The sequence below is a fragment of the Pteropus medius genome, unplaced genomic scaffold, assembly GCF_902729225.1.
Source record: "Pteropus medius unplaced genomic scaffold, Ma_sr-lr_union100, whole genome shotgun sequence".
Taxonomy (NCBI): Eukaryota; Metazoa; Chordata; class Mammalia; order Chiroptera; family Pteropodidae; genus Pteropus; species Pteropus medius.
The window spans coordinates 973,999-996,793 of NW_024341893.1; the positions used below are offsets into that span (position 1 = coordinate 973,999).

Here is a 22,795-nt window from a genome sequence, read left to right on the forward strand (position 1 = left end):
AGGCATTAGCTTGCTTCCATGCTACTTTTTTCAGTGAGCCCCCAGGCAGGAATAATTTAAAGGCAGAAAAGTTGTTGAAAGATCAAACAGAAGTGCTTCGGGGGCTCGGGAGTTACTGGGGTGGGTGATTTGTGTGGTCGGGTAGGTCTGAGGGCCAGGGCTGGGAATGCGAAGAGGATCCTGATCCTCAGGAAAGGGGCTTAATACCCGCCCCTGTCTGAAGATCCTTTCTCCTGGCATCTTTGGGCATTTGATATTCTCAGATTCTCTGTTTCTGTCTCTGAGGGACATTTATTGAGCACCCACAGTGTACCAGGCTCTAAAAATTCTGAGATGGGCAGGTCTTCATAGATATAAATTAATCCTATGTTTACTTCTCTGAGTCTCAGTTCCTCTCTCTGTCCCCAGATTCAGAGACCTGGGAGCTCCCTCCCCCCATTCCCTCCCAGGTTCCCTGTAGAGAGGAGGCTGTTGCCATGGTAACAATAACACTGTGACCTTGGGCCTGGGCTGCCCCTCCCCCAGCCCCATCCTTCCTGGGTGAAGGTCCACAGGCCCAGCTCCAAACCTTCCCCAGCTATAACATACCATCCCCTCACCACCCTACTCTGCCCATCCCTTGCACCCTTGTTCCCAATCAGGACAAGCCCTTGAGTGAGGGATTCAAGATGGAATCACTCTACATTGGACCGTAGAGAAATTCCGCATGCCCTCAATTTTCTGCTGGGGGTTGGGTTGAGGTCCTCTCCTCTGACACCTGTCCTGTTGCCTCCCCCACCCATCTCTCTGCCAGGCACATCTCTACCCCTCCTTCTGATCACAGCCTGAGTCCCTGATGCCTAGAGAGGGAAGAGGAGAAGGGCTGGGGATAGGAGAGGCCATTCAATGAAGAGGTCAAGCAACTCCCATCTTGCAGAAGTCAGGCAAAAGGACTTGTCCAAGGTCGTCTGCTTATGTGATCAAATTAGTAATAATAGCTAACTCTTTGAGAGAGGGCTTTCTATGTGCGAGGTACTTCTACAAGCACTTTACAGGTATTAATTCATTTCATGCTCCATGAAGAAGGTACCATCATTATCCCCAATTTACAAGTGAAGAGACTGAGGGACAAAAGCTAAAAATGGTTGCCTGAAGTCACACAGATAGGCATCTGTACAATTAGAACTTTATTTTAACCCAAGGATATCTTGTGGCCAATGGCTATTTCCTCTGTTAGGCAGAGGATTTAGGGAGCCATCCCCTCCTCTTCCTTCTCCTCCTCCCCATTTGTTGAACTTCTGTCTGCATCCAGGCTTATGATTGCAATCAATCCAATCAGAAAGAGGCATGTACAAGGAGTTGCCCAATCAGGAGCCGGGAGTTTGGAAAGCAGGGACCAATCAGAGAGAGTGACCCTGAGGGGCAGTCCAAAGCAAAGTATGTTCGGCTAGAGGGATTATGGAGGTACCAATCAGAGAAGCCAGAACAGAATACATTATCCAATGAAGAGTCAGCACAATGGGGGCGTGGCTTTGGATTTGGGGCCACTCCTTCAAGGGGCGGTACAAACTAGGGACTACCTCCTCCCTTTCCACCAACCTCCCCTCTAGGGTCCCACAGGTCCAGGCTCCCTAATTTTTGAGTCCTGGCCCTAGGCTCCCCTTGGAGGCACTTCTCCCTGCTAACTTAGAATGGAATCCAGTCCAGGTTGGGACTGGATTTTAGGAGGAGCTGAGAATGGATGGTTCAGAGTAAGCATGAGGGGCCAGTGCCTGAAAACTAGATGCTTATAGGGTGGATCCTAAAATGGAGAGGTGGGGCTCAGGCTGCAGAATGGAGTTTAGACTTGCGGGCGGGCGTGGGGAGGTGAGTCTGGGGGTTGTAAGCTGAAGAAGTCTGACTACCTATTATATACTTTAGGGTAGTGTCTAAGGGGTGGAACTCAGGTTTGGGGGATGGGACCTACCTTGAAGCACTTTGCTTTGGTCAGATAAGGCTTGGGTTTTTGCTCTAAGGTGGGGCCTTGGAAACAGAGGGAAGGACCTAAATTATGGAAGAATGAGATTGGTCTGGGGCAGGAATTAGGGTCCCAGGGAAACGATCGCACTATCTCCTTCCACCTGTAGCCCTCTTTTTCAGGCTAACACTCCCTGACCTTATGGGGCACACCCAGCTAGTGACCCCTGGCTGGGAGATTCCGTTTATTCCCAAGTGTGGCCTCTGCAGTCAGTCTGCAGCGGACTTAGCTCCCAGGTCCTCTCTCCCCAGAGCCATTCAGGAACACATGTTACTGAGCACCCACTGAGTGCCAACTGGTTTTCTAGACACTGGAGAAAATTGATGTCCATGCCAATCCCCTCAGGAGGCTTACATTTCAATGACTGGACAATGATCAATAAACAAATAAGTAAACAATAAATAGGCAGACAAATAAGCAAACAAGATCATAACCAAGAATGATAAGTGCTAAGAGGGAAATAAAATGAGGCGATGCGTTAGAAGTGGTGGGACCTGTTGGGGCAATTTTTTTTTGCTGCCTCTTTAGAAGCATCCTTCAGCTTTTTTTTCTTCCAACTTTTATGAAAAAACATGCAGCAAAGTCTAAACGATGTTACAGTGAACACCATATACCCAACATCTAGATACCACCATTAACGTTTTACCTCATCCGCTTTATCACATATCCATGCATCTATCCAGCCATCAACCCTTCTTATCCTGTATGTATTTCAAAGTAATTTGCAGACATCAGGGCCATTGGGGGTTGGGAGGTGGGGGGAAGGTGTCCATTGGAGATGGAAAAGGAAGGCCTCTGTGAAGAGATTACATTCGAATTAAGACTTGTATGAAAAGAAGGAATTGGCCATGGAAGGAGTAAAACTTTCAAGGCCCAGGGGCTGGGATGAGTTGGTGTGTTGGGGGAAGAGAAAAGTCATCATTGAGGCTGGAAGACAAGAGTGGTCGGGGATGAGGTCAAGCGCTTGCAGGGCCAGAGATGCTCTGTGAGTGAGGCTGCCTCTGCCTGGGCACGGGCTCTTTGTTTCTCTATCTTTGTCTCTCTGTCTTTCTTATTATTCTCTATCTTTGTATCTCTGTCTTTCTTATTATTCTCTTTCTTCTCACCCTCTCCTTTTCCACTCGTCTATCCCAGGCCTGCCCTCATCCTATTTTCCCTCTACTTCCACCCAGTCTCCTACTTACTATCTGTGTGACCTTAGGCGAGTGACTAAACCTCTGTGGCTCAATTTTTCTCATCTGTAAAATGGGGATAGTGATGACACCTCCTCATCTGGCTGCTGCGAAGAGTGAATGGAGTCATCTATGTGAAGCCTTAGAACCATTCCCTGCACAAGCAGTGCTGGACATGTGTCCACTTTTGCTGTTATTATTCTCCCACTTCTGTTTTTTCCAGCCCTGGACCTCCATGCCCCGGCGGGGAGCAATAGGAACCAGGGTGGGAGGTGGTGCTGAGGGTGGTGGTATCTGGAGACTGGGAGTGGGGAAGGATTGTGAGCGTCCCCAGGGAGCATCTAATGGTTGTGAGTGGGGTCAAGGTTCACTAGAGGGAAGCTCTGCAGAGATGCCTTGGATCTGAGGGACAGGGCAGGCTTTGTGTGATGACATGGCAAGGAAGAATTGAGGGAAAGGGTGTGGGGGAGGACCCTGATACAGTGGGATCCAAAATGGAAGGACTTGTACCTCTAGGGGTCTGGGGGACTGCAATAAGACAGACTTTGAAGTGAGGCCTTGCTGAGTTTGGAGGCCCAGTGACTATCCAGGAAAGAGGTGAAGAGTGATATTCAATAGGATTTGGAGAAGAGGTGGGGGGTCATTGGGTAGGAGTTGGGCAAAGGGGTCTGAACAAGGAAGGAAGAAGGAATCCTGGACTCCGCTGAAGTCACAGGAAAGGAGGTAGGGTTTGCAGGGTCCAAGAGAGAAAAAGCAAGCAGGGAGGAGGCAGGGGCCTCGCAAGGGCAGGACTGGTGGGGACGGTGGGAAAGAATTGGGGCGAATGGGGATCTTAGAAACCAAGGGCCTTGGAGGGGAGGCTGGTCAGGGTCTAATGGGGGTGATGGGGAAAGTTTAGGGTTTTCCATGGGGACAAGAGACATATTTGGGCCCCCTAGAACCTAGACACAATCTGGGGTCCCTATTGGAAGTCAGGGAATTGTTTGAGGTCTTAAAGGGCAGAAGAATGTGGTTGGGTCCCCCAAAAAGAGCGGGATATGATTTGTGGTCCTGGGTGGCTGTAAAACATGGTCTGGGTCCCCAGAGGGAGTCAGGCATGATCTGGGGTCTCCTGGATGTTGACATACTGTCTGCGTCCTCTCTGGATATTGGGGTATGATCTGGAGTCCCCGAGGACTGAGATGTAGTCTGAGGTCCACCTGAATGTTGGGGTATGATTTAGTGTCCCTGATGGGGGTGCTCTGGATCCCCTTGGAAGCTGGGGAATATGGTATGGGGTCCCCCAGGATTTGAGGGCATGGTCTGGGGTCCCTGAGAGGGTGTGGGGCAGAGTGGGGAGGTCACCAAGGAGAGTAGGACGTGGTTTGTGGTCCTGGTTGGCTGTAGAACATGTTCTGGGTCCCCGAGGGAGGTAAGGCATGACCTGAGATTCCTCGGGATATTGGGACATGATCCGAGGTGTCCATTGGGAGATTCGGGGTCCCCATGCCAGTTGGGGCGTGGTCTGGGGGGTCTCTCGGGAAGCCGGCAGGGCTGGAGATAGGGCTGGGGAGAGGCGGGGGGCGGGCCGGCGGCTCCGCGGTGGCAAGGGGTATGCGGCGGCTCCGGGGCGGGGGTCTGGGGGTGCGGCCGCCCCGCCCGCCCCCTCCAGGCGGAACCCCCTCCCCCCTTGCGGCGGTGGTGGCGGCTGGCGGCGCGGAGGGCGGAGCTCGGCGGAGGCTCGGGAGGGAGGGCGGGAGGCGGGAGGGAGGCGGCCCCGCGGCACCGCGCCCCCTCCCCCGGCCCTCCCCCCACCATGGCGCGGAGCGAGGCGGCGGCGGCGGCGGGGCCGGGCCCGGGGCCCCCGCGGGCTGGGTGAGCGCGGCCCGCAGCGGCCCGGGAGGCGGCGGGCGGGGGCGCCGGTGTGAGCGCGGGTGTGAGCGCGCGAGCGTGAGTGTGTGTCCGCGGCGCTGCGGCGGGCCCGGCGTGCACTCGCGCGGCCCTGTGTGTGCCGGGCGCCGGCGTGTGCGGCGCCTGCTCGTGTGGCCATCCGGGTGTGTGCTGGGTGTCGAGCCGAGGTGCTGGGTCCGGCCGTGTGTATGTCCTCCCGAGTGGCTGTTCCTCCGGCTGTGTGTCTGGGGGCTGTCGCGCGCCCATCAGAGGGGCTGTGTGCAGGTGTGTGTGCGTGGGTTGTGTGCCCAGGTGTGGGTCGCCCCCAGCCAGTGTGTGCGCGCGGCTAGCTGCGTTGGGCGTTTGTGTCCGGGATGGATGTCCATCCGAGGGTCTGTGTGCCGGGTGTGCCCGCTCGTGTGTCCATTTGTGCGTGTGTGTGTGCGAGTCTGCGGGTTGTATGTCTCCGAGGGTGTGTGTCTGTGCGACCACGTCAGGTTCCTGGCTGGGGGCTGGGGCTCATGCCCTTGTGGGTCCAGGCCCTGTGTGGGTTTGGGGAGGGGAGTTTGCTGCCCCTGGTCCATGTCAACTGGTGGGGGTCCCCATGGTCCTGGGAGACGGCCATGTCTTCCCCTTCCCGGTGGCTGAGTGGGGGGATGGGCGGCCGGTAGGTGGACAGATGGAGGGATGAGAGGCCGAGGGATGGACAGATGGGCCCGAGGGGAGGCACGCAGACCCAGCCCTTCCCCACCCACCCAACCCCAATGCCCCCACCGGTCAGATCTCGCAGATGGGCCAGAGTTGCCTGCCTCCGATGGCCAAGCTGGGGCATCTTCCGGCTGCTGGTGGGAGGATCGCCTTGGATGGGTGCTTTAGGACAGCCCCCCAACCCTCTGAGGCTGGACCTGCTGAACTCTGATCTCTGGCCCTGGCTTGTGCTCTGGTGTGGGGAGGGGGTATGGTGGGAAGGAGGGACGTTGGGATTTCTCTGGCCTGCGAAGTAGGTGGGGCGAGTGTGCCTCAGGGCTGAGAGGAATGTGTGTCCATGCCTGTGGTGAGTGTGAATCTGCCTGTCTGTTGACTGTGTCACTGGGGTTCAGTATTTTGTGTGCATTTGTAGGAGTGTAAATCCCTTGCAGGGCTGTTGTGAGAGCATGTGTCTGGGAGTGAGCATCGCAGAATGTCTGTGCAAAGGTGGATCTTTCGGTGCCTGTGTGGTTGTCTGAGTGTGTATCAGCCTTGTAAGTGTCTGTGTATGCTTGTGGTTCTGCGTATGTGTGTGAGGCGTGCATTGGCTAGTGTGTGTATTTGTTTGTCTGTTGGTGTAGGAATGTGGCAGTTTTGTGACCGTGCATCGTAGGGATATGTGAAGTTGTCTGAGTGTGTTTGGGCATTTAAGAGCATGCACCTGTGTATATTTGATTGTGCAAGTGAGTATCTGTGTGTATGTTCCATGTTGGTAGGTGTGCAAGGGTATATCTGTTATAGGTGCATGTACTTGGTTGTCTGTAAGGGGCACAAGGGTTTGTTGTATGTTTGCATGTGTGCGTGTGTGTGTGTGAGAATGTGCAACAAAAAGTCAATGTCGTACACGTGTGGTTGTGCAGGTGTGTCACCCTTGAGGGTTCGTGTCTATGTTGTGCGTCCATTGATGCATTAGTGTTGGTCTCTCGGAAGTGGTCTCAGAGATGGTGGGACACCCACATATGTTCAGACTCATATGTGCAAGGTTATATGCACAGACATACCTGTGTCCCCAGCACAAGGCTGACCCTACTTCTGGGCCCAGTGAAATTGAGGCCCATGTGGCGTGACCTGTGGTATGCTGGGGTCCAGCCTGGGGTCCATGGACACAAGTGTGTCCACATTCCAGGCCTAGAGCCAATGGAGAATGGGGGCACAGAGACCATCATGCTAGTGTGTCCATGGAAATCCAGGTGTAGAGGCTTGGGTTGTGGGTCCACGTGTGTTTTGGCATGTCCACACATGTTGGTATGACAGTAGTATGAAGGCGAGCATGGGAACCTCTGGCCCTTCCCCAGCCCCCAGTACTGCTCAGGTCTTTGAAGATGGGGCACTGGGATGTGAAGTGTGGAAGGAGGAGGCTGGGTGCCTAGAATCCTGGATCCGAAGGAGAAGGAGGCTGGGTGGGGCCCGATTCTTGGATCTTGAGTCTGAGGGAGGAGGAGGGTAGGGTCCCAGGGTCTTGAGGGATGGGGGTGTGGGCTGGGGTCACTGGCTTCTTGAGACCCCAGAGGACAAAAGGCTAAAGCCGTGGACTCGTGGGTTTCGGAGGGTGATCAGTCCTGATGCCCAGACTCCTTGGTTTCCAGAGATGACTTCCTGGGTCCATCTGAGATTATGCACAGCCTGCAGCAGGAGGACTGAGAGTATGGTCACACCAGGGACTTCTTTGGCTGAGATGGTCTCTGAGGCAGGTCTCCAGAGAGGAGCCAGAAGGATGCTAATAGAATCATCTTGTTCCTTTGCAGGTACTGGCCCAGGCCCTGACTCCCTGAAGAGAGGTGAGTGTGGTCCCTCAGGCTGGGGGGAGAGATGTAGTATGGATTTCAGTGCAGGGTAGGACAGTGTCCTGAGGGGCCAGGTGCCTCCCAGGCAGGGGGGTGGTGACAAAGTCATGAGCATCATGTTTGGGTAAGGGCTCGTAGTAAAGCTGGGACATAGGTGACAGGTAGGGGTCTCAGGCCTGGAGGGCTTCTCCTCTTGGGATGGGTGAGGTGGTCGGGAAAGGGGAGTTTCCTCTTGATGTCAGTAAAGGGCACAAAAGTTTCATGACGTGAAATGACCCCTGCATTTGGAGAGCAATGTGGCTCTGGTTTAGCATTTTGTGTGTGTATGTGCGTGTATGCGGGAAGATCTCCTGATAGTCTAGCCTGCCGGTGGCTGAGAGAGGGCCAGAGAAAAAAAAATAAATGAATAATAATAACAGCAGCTGACATTTATGTCGTGTTTGCTCTGTCAGGAACTAATCTAATCCCGTTACAGTGCATTATCTTATTTAATACTTACAACAACTCTCTGAGGTAGGTGCTCTCATTATCCCCATTTCACAGAGGAGCACACTGAGGCACAAAGAGCGGAAGTCAGTTGACTCGAATCACATAGCAGGGAATCGGGGTGTGAACCTGGGCGGTCAGGTCCAGATTCTGTCCCGCAATGCTGCACTGCCTCTCAATAAATGTCAGCTGTTTTTATTGCTATTATCATTCCATCATCTGGAGTCCACCCCAGCTGTGGGAGGGGAAGCGCTGTACTCCTGTTCCACAGAGTGGGGTTCTGAGCCCCAGAGGCCCCACAGCCAGGCAGGTGCAAAGCTGGGCCTCCTAACTTAGGAGTTACACCTTCCAGGCCAGGATTTTGGGTCCAATACAGTGTCCCAGAGGGATTGCCAGACAAAGTAGTGGGTGGGCCTCGGCGGTGGTGACCTGAGCCTGCTTCTTTTTTTCTCTTCAGCCCAGTCACTGTCTCCCTCAGTCTGTCTCTGTCTCTGTCTCTGCCGCTGCCTCTGCCTCTGCCTGTCTTTCTCTCTCTCTCTCTCTCTGCCTCTGTCTCTCTTTCTCTCTTTCTCTGAATCCGTCTTTTTCTGTCAGTCCATCTCTCCATTCCTCTGGTCTCTCCTTGTTTCTTTCCCACCCTCTCTTGGTTCTGCCTCTCCAGGTCCACACTTCCTCTCCCCTCAGGCTGAAGGATCAGGGCCATGTCAGGCCACAGTCCTGAACTGCAGATTCCCGGGAGGTGGGCCAGAAGGGACTGGGGTGCAGGGTGGGGTGAAAACAGTTTCAGGGACGCCCCCTTCCCATCCTTTCCTCTTCACCCCCCACCCCCACCCCATGTTGTGATGGAAGCTGACATGTCGTGGGCTGCAGCTGCCACAGGGGGAATCCCCGCCGGAAGGTTTTGCCTGGAGCAGAGGCATAGCGGGAGTGTATGAGCGTGTGCGAGTGAGCGAGTGAGTGAGTGTGTGTGCGTAGGCACGTATGGGGCCTTGTGTGTGCCCATGGATGCGAGCACAGAAGTCGACGCCTGCTTAAGACCTCAGGAGAGCCCAGGATGGAACCAGACTTAGAGAAGGACTTCTCAGGGCTGGGCAGGGAGACCAATGTGGTTTTCTCAGCCCCTCCCACCTTCGGACCCCCTTTGCCTCTGATAAAGGGTGTGTGTTTGTTATTATTTTTAACATTTATTGAGTATTTACTGTGTTCTAGGCCCTGTGCTCTGGAGCCCCCATGAATGAGCTCACTGAACCCTTGAAACAACCCAGTGAAAATGGTACAATTATCACCCCATTTTACAAAACAGGAAATGATGGCCTAGATAGGGAAACTCATTGGTTTGGGGCCACAGAGCTAGCAAGTGAGGGAGCCAGGACTTGAACTTGAGTCCGTTTGATCTCAAAGGACTTGTTCTTAAAAATAGTGCACACGTCTATGCCTGGCTCATAATGGGCACTCAATGATGATGCTAATAATGATTATTAACATGTATTGAACACATTTTATGTGCTAGGCACTGTTCTAAGTAGTACATCATGCTCATTAATCTATTTAATCCTCACAGAGTTAAGGCCTGTTTTTATCTCCATTTTACAGATGAAGAAACCGAGATTCAGAGAGGTTCAGACGCTTGCCCGAGGTCACACAGCTAGTAAGTGTCAGAGCTGGAATTTAAACCTAGGGAGTATGGCTTTGAAATCCATGACCTTGAACCCTAGTCAGCTGTGATTTTTCAAAATGGTTAGTGGGTACTGGGAGGCCCAGGCTGGGCCAGGTGTCATCAGAGGTTGGGAGGTCATCAGAGGTCTGGGAGCTCCTAGAGAAGGGGCAGGGGTGGGGTAGGACACTCAGCAGGTCTGGCAGTGGTAATTTACCAACCAGCATGGAAACAGTGTTATCTATTCAAACAAGTGCATGCCAGCTGATGATCAGTCCCGTCACTGCCCTATGGGACTTGGTTGTCAGGAACGGAGGGACCAGGGTCAGACTCCTAGCAGGGCATCCCAGGGCGGGCAGGCTGGCGGTCAAGCTCTATGCCTGGGTAACCCTCTCCTTCTGCAGGTCTCACTGCCCACTCCTCCCGCCTTCCCACTGCGCCATGGCTCCGGGCCCCTTCTCCTCGGTGCTGCTCTCGCCACCACCTGCTGCCCTGTCCTTTCTGCTGCTACTCTGGGCGGGGGCGTCTCGTGGCCAGCCCTGTCCTGGCCGCTGCATCTGCCAGAACGTGGCGCCCACGCTGACGATGCTGTGCGCCAAGACCGGCTTGCTCTTCGTGCCGCCAGCCATCGACCGGCGCGTGGTGGAGCTGCGGCTCACCGACAACTTCATCGCGGCCGTTCGTCGCCGAGATTTCGCCAACATGACCAGCCTGGTGCACCTCACCCTCTCCCGTAACACAATCGGTCAGGTGGCAGCCGGCGCCTTTGCTGACCTCCGCGCCCTCCGCGCCTTGCACCTCGACAGCAACCGCCTGGCCGAGGTCCGCGGCGACCAGCTTCGCGGCTTGGGCAACCTCCGCCACCTGATCCTCGGCAACAACCAGATCCGCCGGGTGGAGTCGGCGGCCTTTGACGCCTTCCTGTCTACCGTAGAGGACCTGGATCTGTCCTACAACAACCTTGAGGCCCTGCCCTGGGAGGCCGTAGGCCAGATGGTGAACCTGAACACCCTCACGCTGGACCACAATCTCATCGACCACATCGCCGAAGGTACTTTCGTGCAGCTTCACAAACTGGTTCGCTTAGACATGACCTCTAACCGCCTCCACAAACTGCCCCCTGATGGGCTCTTCTTGAGGTCCCAAGGCCCTGGGCCGAAGCCACCCACGCCGCTCACGGTCAGCTTCGGTGGCAACCCCCTGCACTGCAACTGCGAGCTGCTCTGGCTGCGGCGGCTGACCAGAGAGGATGACCTGGAGACATGCGCCACGCCTGAGCACCTCACCGACCGCTACTTCTGGTCCATCCCTGAGGAGGAGTTCCTGTGCGAACCCCCGCTGATCACACGGCAGGCGGGGGGCCGCGCGCTGGTGGTGGAGGGCCAGGCGGTCAGCCTACGGTGCCGGGCCGTGGGCGACCCCGAGCCGGTGGTGCATTGGGTGGCACCCGACGGGCGGTTGCTTGGGAACTCGAGCCGGACCCGGGTCCGGGGGGATGGGACGCTGGATGTAACCATCACCACCTTGCGGGACAGTGGCACCTTCACTTGCATTGCCTCCAATGCCGCGGGGGAAGCCACGGCGCCGGTGGAAGTGTGCGTGGTGCCTCTGCCCCTGATGGCGCCTCCGCCTGCCGCCCCGCCACCTCTCACAGAGCCTGGCTCCTCTGACATCGCCACACCCGGCCGACCTGGTGCCAACGAATCGGCCGCTGAGCGCCGGCTGGTGGCAGCTGAGCTCACCTCCAACTCCGTGCTCATCCGCTGGCCAGCGCAGAGGCCCATTCCTGGCATCCGCATGTACCAGGTCCAGTACAACAGCTCTGCCGACGACTCCCTCGTGTACAGGTGGGTGCTGCCGGCCCAGAAGCTCCTCCCACCCCAGGGGCCTGACCCCCTATCTGCTCCCTCCCTTGGCCTTCTTGCTTAACCAGGGTTCTAGATGGCTATGCAGAGTTGCCCTATCTCCTCCTCTCTCTATTTCTGTCTCACTGTCTCTTTCTGTTTTTTATGCATTTTGCAAATCTTTGCTGAGCACCCACATGAGCCAGACCAGGGCTGGACACTGGAGTTATAACAGTGACTGTGCCCAGCATGAGCCTTACTCCCATGGGGCTCATGGTCCACATCTCTGCTCGCCAGAGGATTTCGACTGTGTACCTTGTCAGTTAAACATTTTGGAACATGAAATATATACACACGCACATATATTTATAGTTACATTTATTTTTATAAATTATATACCAGTGCTACTATATTAACACATTGGGTACATTATAGAACAGAAAACTAAAGGATCAAAAAAATATGTAAATGTTATTTCCCCCATCCACTGGATTAGAAGCCATTGCCCAGGTGTGGACAGACCTGTATGGTGTAGACAGACATTAAAGAGTTACTTTCCTCCATCATCTCTCTTATTCTCTTGCTCTCATCTCTGGCTTTGTCTGTCTGCTTCTTCTCTCCCTCCTGCTTTCGTTAAGCATTGAGCCTCTGCTCTGTGCTGGGCCCTGAGCCGGGCACTGGGGACACAGGGAGACCAAGAGACCAGTCCCTGCCTTCAGGGAGCTCACAGCCCAAAGGGAGGAGGCAGTCAGTACACGCTGAATGATTGCCTTGGCCTTGCAGTGTTCTCCATCTTGGTAGCCTTTTAACTATGGTTCATAGCCATACACCTGGCACACAGGGCACTTGATAAATGGTTGTTGGTTCTGTGACTGTCTCTTCTTCTTGGCTCTGCCTCCATCATGCACATTGTAGAGCGCCTGCCGAATGCTTAATCCTGTGTTTAACTTCACTTGAGAATGCCAGAGGGCATAAAGCCATTTTTAGGAGCCCCAGCTCTTGGGGTGCTCAGACCAGCACCAAGAAGCCTGCCTCTAGGCCTCCATCTTTACCCTTCCCAGTGTTCTCTTGGCCACAGTCCTGGTACACAGTAGGTGCTTTGCCATTGTTGGGTGAATGAGTAAATCCCTTGTCTCTTTTCCCTTGTCTCTGCCATCCTCATTTTCTTCTCATTTAGAATCTGGTCACCAAACACTGAATAGGGGCCTACTACATGCCAGACTTCATCCTGAGCCCTGGGCTGGCTTAGATAGATGAGACACCGGCCCAGTTTACAAACATTAGGTCAAATCAATGAACAAAACAAAAACCTTTATAAGGTACTACTGAGGATGCTATCTCATTCCATCTTCCCAACTTTGCAGGAAGCAGCAGTGATTTTCCCCCTCCTGTTTTATGGACAGGGAAACTGAGGCTCAGTGCTGGGAAGTCATTTGTTCAAGGTTATACAGAAAGGGGCAGAGCCAGGATTCCAGCTCTTACCCTTCTTATTCCTAATCCTAACTTTTTTTACGTTGAATACGTTTATCGAGCACCAACTGTTTGCCAGGCAGGGATTAGGGGAGATTGATAATATATTTCTGGGAATAACTCTTGGTTTGTGACTCTCCACCTCTGTTTCTCTCTTTCTTTTTCTCTCTAACCCAAGGCCCCTACATGGTGGGGTGGGGGAGGTTTGCAGAGCCCCAGACCCTGCATGTATGCAGAGGTTGATAGTCTTCTGTCGCTAGCTGGGCAACAGACCCTGGGCCTTTTCCCTTCCCCTTAGGGGCACGGTTTGTCCTCCCTCCCCTATTGCAGATATCTGTGCTGTGGTGCTGTAGGGGTTAATTTCCTCACTGCTGCCATGGGCAGAGGCAACATCCAACCAGAAGCCTACTCTGCTGCTTGCTTGTGTCTTGCAGCCAATTAGAGACACATGGGCTCAAGCTTTCTTAAGGAGCCAGCCTCTGTCCTTGAAAATGGAGGACCCCCTAGTAACTGGTTATTTTGGGGGAAGGAGCAAGAGGAATTTAAGGCTCTCTGAGAGTGGAGATAAGAGCAAGAGGAAGACTTACAGCCTAGGGCCCAAGGTTGGGGATGAGGGCCATGGTCTGTGAAATGGCAGGCAGGGGGGAGAGCTGGAGAAGTGGCTGGGCCTTAATGAGGAGGTGGGGCCCTGACTTGAAGTCTTTTGGTTGGAAGGTGGCTCTTGGTGGTGGGAACCTCCAAGGAGGTGGGAGAACTGAGGTGGGCTTTAGGACCAGAAGGGGGCCTGGCTGGAGGGAAGGTGAAACTTCTGAGAGAGGTAAGAGGCCTGTGGAGATGGGGACATGGCCTCTCAGGGGAGGTGGAGGTCCTGTTGCATGGTCCCATGCAAATGAGGAGGTGATCCTTGTCTCTAGTGACCCATTAAGAGCTTTGTAGGAGGGGAGAGCTTGTGAGGTTGAGTGCTGTTGCAAATCCATGTGGATGTGGCTGTCCCCAAGGCTGGACATGGCCAACAGCATGGAAGGGATTTGCTCAACAGTAGAGGGGCAAGGTGTAGTTGAATGGTCTTATAGATGGGGTGGGGTACAACTGGCAGTAGAGTGTGAGCCACAGCAAAGGTTACTGGCCAACATCAGTCGGGATACAAGCTAATAATGATGAAATTATTAAGTGCCAGACTTTGGGTATGTTAACTCCTTCATACTCCAAACCATGGTGTAGGAATTCTTCATATCCCCATTTGGGAGAAATGCACAGAGTGGCTATGAAACTTACCTAAGGTCACAGAGCTATCAAGTGGTAGGTAGAGGAAAGACTCAAACCCAGGCAGTCTGGCTCCCAGTCTTTGTCAGCTTAACTGTTTCTCTAGAGCAAGAAAGAGAATTGCTTGCTTGGCTATATTTGACCCATTTATGGATGAGACTTAACCTGGGGGTGTGATTTGGTAACTTCCGATGTATATGTATAGGGCAGGGCATACACATAGAGTGGTTTCAGGACATGTAAAGAGTGGACACTCCTAGGCACAGTAAGGGAATCATCCCCAGGGTGCTATTATGGGGTGTGGCCTGGAAGCTACTGGTCAGTCAGAACGGGAGTGGTTTGTAGCCATGGCCTCTTCGTACGCAGGAATATGTAGTTGGAAATTGTGTCAGGAGATAGATGCAGCTAGATGTATTTACCCAAAGGTGGGATATGCAGATGAGGTGAGTGGTCTTTATCAAGGTCTCCCCGAGAGGGCAGGAATATGTAGAAAAGAGAAACTAGAAGAGCATCCATTGTCCCAGTAGGAGTAAGACAGAGGTGGGGTTGTGGGTCGACCTCAGTGTTCCCTTGTGTGAGGATAGGGCATGCAGATAAGGAGAGTGGCCCCTTAAAGGGTAGAAATACAGAGATAAAAGACCTTGAATGTCAATTCAATAATTTTTAATAAGAGTAAGACACTGTTAGGGGCGTGTCCCTTGAGGGCCGGGCATAAAAGCTATAGCACTCCTCCCGTGCAAGGGCTAGGACACGTAGATGAAGTAACAGGAATGGCAGACATTGGCCTAGTAGGCAGTTGAGACTCAGATAGGGGGTGGGTCTGAGGGCGGAGCATGCAGATGAGGGGCGTGGCCCGTAGCCGTGGTCCTGAGAGGTTGGAAATTTGTTGCTTGAATGACTGCTGCTGTCCCATTAGAAGGGGAGATATCGGTAGGGACTCATAGTGTGGTTCTCACCGGTCACCAAGGGTGGGACTTGCAAGTGAAGCAGCATGGTTCAGAGTGGAACTAACCCCGAGCTGATCCCTCCCCCTCCTGCAGGATGATCCCCTCCACCAGCCAGACCTTCCTGGTGAATGATCTGGCAGCGGGCCGCGCCTACGACCTATGCGTGCTAGCCGTCTACGACGACGGAGCCACGGCACTGCCAGCCACGCGAGTGGTGGGCTGCGTGCAGTTTACCACGGCTGGGGATCCGGCGCCCTGCCGCCCGCTAAGAGCCCACTTCTTGGGTGGCACCATGATCATCGCCATTGGGGGTGTCATCGTCGCCTCGGTCCTCGTCTTCATCGTTCTGCTCATGATCCGCTACAAGGTCTATGGCGACGGGGATGGCCGCCGCGTCAAGGGTACCTCCAGGTCGCCCCCGCGGGTCAGCCACGTGTGCTCGCAGACTAACGGCGCAGGTGCGCCGCAGGCTCCGCCCCTGCTGGCGCAGGACCGCTACGAAGCGCTGCGCGAGGTGGCTTCCCCCGCTGCTGCGGCGGTGGCCGTCGAAGCGAAGGCCACGGCGGCTGAGACGGCTTCTGCGGAGCCGGAGGTGGTCCTTGGACGCTCCCTGGGCGGCTCGGCCACATCGCTGTGCCTGCTACCTTCTGAAGAAACCTCCGGGGAGGAGTCGCGGGCCGTGGCGGGCCCTCGGAGGAGCCGTTCTGGGGCCCTGGGGCCACCAGCTTCGGCGCCCCCAACTCTAGCTCTCGTTCCTGGGGGGGCCCCGGCCCGGCCGAGGCCGCAGCAGCGCTATTCGTTCGACGGGGACTACGGGGCACTCTTCCAGAGCCACAGTTACCCGCGCCGCGCCCGGCGGACAAAGCGCCACCGGTCCACGCCACACCTGGACGGGGCCGGAGGGGGCGCGGCCGGGGAGGATGGAGACCTGGGGCTGAGTTCGGCCAGGGCGCGCCTGGCCTTTACCAGCACCGAGTGGATGCTGGAGAGTACCGTGTGAGCGGCGGGCGGGCGCCGGGACGCCTGGGTGTCGCGGGACAAACGCCCAGCTGCCGGGTCGCTGGGGCAGGACTCGGGGGAGAAAGCATAGCGCCAAGTCGTGGACTGGCGGGGAGACGCGCCCTTCTTTCCCCAGAGAGGGCGGGGCACCCTCAGGCTGTGGTTAGAGGCCTTCTTGCCCCGCCCCGCACCCCGCGCCCCGGGGGTTTAGGGGGCAGGCCATCGGGCTCTCCTCCCCCACGGACTCCTCGCCCCACTCCTGCTCCTCCCCCCTGCGCGCTCGCGGACCTCGCTGGAGCCGGTGCCTTACACAGCGAAGCGCGGGGAGGGGCAGGGCCCCCCCGACACTGCAGCACTGAGACACGAGCCCCCTTTCCCCCGCCTGGGACCTGGGGCAGGGGCGAGGGGCCCATTTCTTGTATCTGGCTGGACTAGATCCTATTCTGTCCCGCGGCGGCTTCCAAAGCCCCCACCCCCACCCCATTCACCTCCCTGGTCCCATTGGGTCTGGCTTGGGGTACCCCTTCCTCTGTTACCTTCGTTTGTCTCTGTCCCACCCTGTCTTAACGTCTCTGCCCTTGCCTATTTGTCTCTCCTTTCTCTGTCCTGTCGTCTCTTCTCCCTCTGACCTCCCATATTTTGTCAAGTCTCCCTGTCTCTCCTGGTTACCTCTTCCCACTAAACATTCTCCCGGGCAGGTCCCACTGGAAGGACCAGACTCTCTCCTATTCCTTCCTCTTTCCCCAGATAAATCCCCACATGAACAAAATCCAAAACCAAGTCCTCCTCCCTACCGGAGCTGGGACCCTCCGTCGCAGCAGAATTAAACTTTTTTCTGTGTCTGAGGCCCCTCTGCTGACCTCTGTGTGTGTACTTGTGTCTTGGGAGTGGGTGGTGGTGACCCAGATTACAGCCTGTGGACTAAGTGAGACTGAAGGAAGGCTGGCTCACTGTGATCAGGGATCAGGGGACTGGCAGACAATTTCCTATCTTGTGAGAGACTTAGAGGTAGGGAATAATAACCATAACATGATAATAGCTAACAGTGAGTGCTTACTATGTGCCAAGCACTTAAGTCATTTAATCCTTACAGCAACCCTAGGACATAGTACCGTTATCCTGTTTTACAGATAAAGAATGAGGAAATTGATGCCCAGAAATGTTAAATAAGTTGCACAAGGTCTCATAACCAGATGGTGGCAAAATCGAGATTTAAAAAGGCAGGCAGCCTGATTCTTGAGTCTGTATTCTTAACCACAGAACTCTACTGCTGAACAGTTAATGAAGGTTTATTCCACACATAGACATTGTGCTAAGCAAAGCTCATCTCTCTGAAGTTGGACAACTGTCCTAAGGGATATTATCTTTGGTTCTATTTTACAGACAGGAATCTGAACCAGAGAGATGTGAAGTCACTTGCCCAAAGACCCCTGATCAAGAAATAGTGGAGCTGATAGTTTGATCTCAGTATCTGTTTCTTATCACTATACAGTGTTTCCTCTGATGTCAGGAGGCTGGAGAATGACCCTAATGACCTTAGCCGAGCATGGGTATCCAAAGCCAGCCTGATGAGGGAGGGGAGGAGAGCAAGAGCTCATTGATTACTGTCCGGAATCTGAGGGAGAAGGGGTCTGCTGGGGGCACAGGATGGTGTGGGGCGGGGAGTTTTCTCAGGTGAAACAGGGTTGTGAGTGGGGAAGGGAAGTTGGCCGGGGCGGGGTACCACAGTCCTTGTTGGGGGGCCCTGCAGTGAAAACTCCTTCCTGATCCTGGGGAAGAAGGAAGAAGGCTTCATGCCAGCCAGGGGCCCCCTGAGGCCTGGGAGGAGGAGAGAAAGACAGAAATAGAAACAGAACAGGAGGGAGGGGGATGGATCTGGGCAGACAGGGTGGGAGGCAGCAAGGACAGAAGTACCAGAGAATCCTAGGCCAGGAGGCTCCCTCACCCAGTGACCTAGCCACGTTTATCTATCTAAGTCATCGTGACCCCTGGGGACTGAGGGCTTCCACACACCAGGCACTGTGCTCACAAACCCTGATGCATGAATAGAGAGCGTGCCACCCAGCTCCAGGCACATAATGCTCTCATAAAATGGAGTAAATGGGGTGGTAAACATGATTACATTTTTACTTCGCAACATACGTGTAGTATGTGCACCCACTTTTCCAGCTGAGGAAACAGTTCAGAGAGGTTAAGGAGCTTGCCCAAGATCTTACAGCTAGTAAACGACAGAGCTGTGATTGGAAAGTTTACTGCCTTTAAATCCTGCACACACAACCATCTGACTATACTGCCTCTGAGATACCTGACAAAGCTTTATTGAACATGCACCGTGTACCTGGCTCTGCGCAGGGGCTACAGCACTGAACAAAACGACGGAAAAATGAAACGAAAAACCCCTGCCCCTGGAGCTTATATTCTAGAAGGAGGAGACAGTAAACAAGTAAGTAAATATGTAATGAATGCCTGGTGGTAAATGCGTTCATGAAATGAATGAAAATAGGATGTGAGGACACCGAGAGGCCTACATTAGGTTGGCGGGATCGAGGAAGGTGATGTCGAAGCTGAAGAAATCCATGTGAGAAAGGCATTCCTGGCAATGGAAATAGCATGTGCAAAGGCCCTGAGACAGGAGTGTGCTTGGTGTGTTGGAGGTAGTGTATCTGAACTGGAGTGAGGGGAAGAGTGGGAAGAGGGCAGGTAGAAGAAGCAAGCACGGGGCAGATTCTGGAGAGACTTGTGGCCAATGGTTATGAGTCAAGATTTTGTTCTCAGCTGTGGAAAGCCAATGGAGGGTTTTCAGCATGGGTGGTATATGATCTGATTTCCATGGAAACCCCAGCTTTGGAGTGGGGTGTGCCTGCCTTCAAAACAAAATCAAGAACTGCCATTTCAGAATGTGGCATTCACCCATCAGCATATTTGGGGCCCACACGGTCCCTGGTTTAGCCCTTTGGAGGGACACCCACCACCTTCCTCCTCCTGTATCCTGGGTCCTGCATCTAACAGAGAAGTATTTATCAATGCCAATTACATGCTTGATTTTTCAAGATTGAGAGCTTTAAACCCAATGAACAGGTACACCAGTGAGAGAGGACATGTATCTTTCAAGGGAAATGTTTGAGCATCTACTTTGTGCCTGGCCCAGCGCTGGACACTGTAGACCCAGCAGTGACAAAGACAGACATGGTCCCTGCCCTTCTGGAGCTCAGTCAGACAGATGACAATAAGGCTGTGATGGGAAAAGAAAATGAGACTATGGGAGCCCAGAGGAGCTGCCTGACCCCACCCAGAGGTTCAAGGACATGTATTAGAGTCTTTCGGTAGCAAGTGACAGTAATGCAGCTTAAAAAGTGAGCATTTGTTGAGGCATATAGCTGGGAGGGAGATAATTAAGGGTAAAACTACAAAGGGACTTTCCTGAGGGACTGGAAACCAGACTCAACTCCACCAAGACACTCTCCTGCTCATTTCTCTCCTCTGCTTGTTTCAGTTCAGACTCATTCCCTTCAACTGCATGTGCTAGGAAAATGGCCATTTATTTACAGACACAGACTCAATCCTTCCAGCACCATAGCCAAGCGGGAAAAAGGCAAGATCTCCTAAATGAAAAAGATCCCAGGGAAGGGCTCTGATTGGCCTGACTGGGGTCACATGCCACCCCTGCACTGGTTGTGGCATCCAAGGGAATGAAACACTTCGATCGGCCAGATGGGGGTTAGTTTAGCCCTCAGTACGCAGATGTCCAGAATTGGGTGGCCTAGTGGAGGGGGGTGGCAAAAAAAAAAAAAATTAGGTTGAACCATATGAAATTGCCAGTTTTATAGGTCAGAAATGACAGAATATTGGCAATTTCGTATGGTTGAACCTAAATACAGAAAAGTCAGATGGGAAAGCTTGTTGGGCCTACGAAAGCAATAGAGACACCACTGGACCACTCAGAAAGGTGTTTGGAGGAGGAGGTGATACTAGCCAAGACATAGGAGATGAGTGGAAATCCGCCAGGTGAAGATGTGGTGGTGGTGGGAGGGTGGTGGAGCATGTTCCAAGTGGAGGGGACAGCTGTGCAAAGGCTGTCTGTCATGAAGGAGGACCAGGGAAGGTTTGTTACTGTGATCTGGAGATAGAGTGCTCTGACTGAGCCAACCTGAGTCACATGTCCAGTCACATGGGGGATTGAGAAAGGGAGCTTTGCTTCGCTTCTCCAAGCAGAGATTTGCAATCTCATTTCCATTACGGCACTCATATTGAAGAGGGTCATATGGCTGAACTCAGACATTGCATATTATGATTCGAATTTGTATTATCAAATATTAATTGACTACTTTCTCTGGGTTCTGTGCTGGGTATACAAAGATGAATTTCCTACTCTTTTGTTTTACCTTCCTGAGAAGGATAGCTTCATCTTCTAGGCTTGTTGCCTCATGGTCACAAAATGGCCACCACAGCTCCAGTTCTCACATCCTCATACCAATGAGTTAAGCAGGAAGGAAGGGAACAAATGAAAGTTTTCTTCGTATCAGGGAAGAAAAAATTCTAAAATAATAAGAGTAATAGCAATAAACACATATATAGGGCTTAACCTGTTTCAAAAATTGTTTTAAATTTTCTGCATAAATTAACTCACTTAAGAAGCCCTTTAGTTGTATGGCCATTCCAAATCACAAGTGTGGGGAAGCAGGCATCAGGCAAGGGGGAAAGAAATTCATAACCTGGGCTGAGAACCTTGCTGTCCCCAACTAAACTGGAGTTCTGTCACTCACAAACTGTATAATTCTGTGGGATCGTGTGTAATTTCTAGTGTATGGCCTTTGTCTCCTAATTGAGAAAACAAAGTAGAATGCAAAGTAGTGAGAGTTATAGGACTATGGGGATGATTCTGAAACCTCTGTAATTTGACAAAAGCTCAACCATTCAGAAACTTCAGTGGATTACTCTTGGTAATAAATTTCTTGTGACATGCCTCACAATGAATTATGATGGGCTGGTAGCTGTCACACTTTTCCAACCATCTATGCTTCATTTAAAAACAAACTTAGTGGCATAAAACAAAAATTATTTTATTATGCTCCCAGATTCCATGGGTCAGGGACTTGCTCATGTCACAGTGAGGAGGGCTTGCCTTTGAGCTGAGAGCTGGGATCATCTGGACATTTCTTCACTCACGTGTCTGGTCACTGAGCTGGGATGACTACAAAGCTGAATTCAGTTGGGATTGTCAACTGGAGTATGTACATATGGCCTCTCCATGTGGTTTGAGTTTCTTGCAGTGTAGCAGTTGGCTTGCAAGAGGGAGAGTTTGAGAATGCATCTTCTGAGAGAGCTAGGTGAACTTGGTGTTGGAGGTCACAAGGCTTGAATTCCATTGCACTCTATTGGCTGAAGAAGTCACAAGTCCAGTTTTAATGAGTGGGGAACATCGACTCCACCTCTCGAAGGGAGGATGTCAAGAGTTGGTGGCCACTTTTTAAAAACCACAACGTGTACCATGCATGAGCTGGAGATGCCAGCAAGTTGTTTAACAACTGGCATTGTTAGAATCGGAATGCACACTGGCCGCACATTGGAGAATAACCTGAAACGTACCCCTCCCTCCTGCTCCCTCTGTTTCAGGTACTAATTCTTTCATTTCTGAATTTTGGGGAGGTCTAGAGGATTCAAGGGGAGGGCAGGGGGAGTTTGCTTAGGGGGATCTTGGGGAAATAGCTATTTGCCAACTGGTATGAAAGTATTTCAACATTTTAACAACAGAAACAGTGCTACTATGGGGGACCCACTGGATATCAGTCCTGCAAGACATTTACAACCTTGGAACCTCCATGTGCCATTTTAGGCTGCTCCCTAGGTCCATTTCCCACTTTCTCTGCTTGTGGAGCTCTATATTTATTCAGGTATTCACTCTCCCTGGAAAACATCTTCCCTAGCCTCGGAGGTGGAGTTTGATTAGTCTAACCCTATCTTTGCAATTATATCTTCCTTACCAGTGATTGGGTTAGACTTGGGCATGTTACTAAATTCTAGCCAATGAGACAAGCATGTACATCCAACAGGGAGTTTCTCTGAAAGGTTTTCCTTGTTTCTAAGAACTGTGGAAGAATCAAAGCCCTAAACATTGTGAACCAGAAGCAAGCTATCCGCACTAAGTCTTGTCCAAATTCACGACCGACAGAATCTGTGAGCACAATAAAATGGTTGTTGTTTTACTCCATTAAGCTTGGGGGTGATTTGTTACGATTTGGAGGATACTGTCTGTGTGTGACAGCTGTAGCTGTAGCTGCCGTCTTGAGACCATGAGGTAGCCAGAGTAAGAATCAGTCAGCAGAAATAGAACCCAGTTCCCCAATGATATTATTGAATGAATGAATGAATGAATGAATGAGAACTTCCCTGCCAACTGACTTTTTTATGTGTGATAATAAACTCATTTTTGTTCTATTTAATGTAAGTTTGGTTTCTGATACTTATTATGGGATAAAGCATTCTGATTGATATAGACCTCCATCTGTCCTAGGTATACATGGAAAAGAGAGCTATGCAGTTCACAGGTAGGGGGAGACAGAGAGA

General features: G+C 52.7%; 1 protein-coding gene across 4 annotated transcripts; it reads left to right on the forward strand.

Moving 5' to 3' along the window:
- Positions 1-4,948: 4,948 nt before the first annotated feature.
- Positions 4,949-17,090, forward strand: LRFN1 (leucine rich repeat and fibronectin type III domain containing 1). Of its 4 annotated transcripts, none has more exons than XM_039854450.1 (6): positions 4,965-5,022; positions 7,530-7,562; positions 9,264-9,327; positions 9,648-9,702; positions 10,113-11,555; positions 15,326-17,090. In XM_039854450.1, the coding sequence occupies exons 5-6, from the start codon at positions 10,150-10,152 to the stop codon at positions 16,230-16,232; spliced, it is 2,313 nt and encodes a 770-aa protein (XP_039710384.1). In that variant the 5' UTR covers positions 4,965-5,022; positions 7,530-7,562; positions 9,264-9,327; positions 9,648-9,702; positions 10,113-10,149; the 3' UTR covers positions 16,233-17,090. The 4 variants fall into 4 exon arrangements, with proteins under 4 accessions (XP_039710403.1, XP_039710384.1, XP_039710395.1 ...); XM_039854461.1 differs by lacking the exon at positions 4,965-5,022 and adding an exon at positions 5,247-5,322; XM_039854469.1 differs by lacking the exon at positions 9,264-9,327 and having other exon boundaries at positions 4,949-5,022.
- The last annotated feature ends 5,705 nt before the right edge of the window (positions 17,091-22,795 follow it).

What these genes read in the sequence shown, in the direction of transcription:
- LRFN1 (XM_039854469.1), top strand. Translation starts at nt 10,150, where the DNA reads ATGGCTCCGGGCCCCTTCTCCTCGGTGCTGCTCTCGCCACCACCTGCT. An exon ending in GACGACTCCCTCGTGTACAG is followed by an intron (nt 11,556 to 15,325) that starts GTGGGTGCTGCC and finishes CCCCTCCTGCAG; the next exon opens with GATGATCCCCTCCACCAGCC.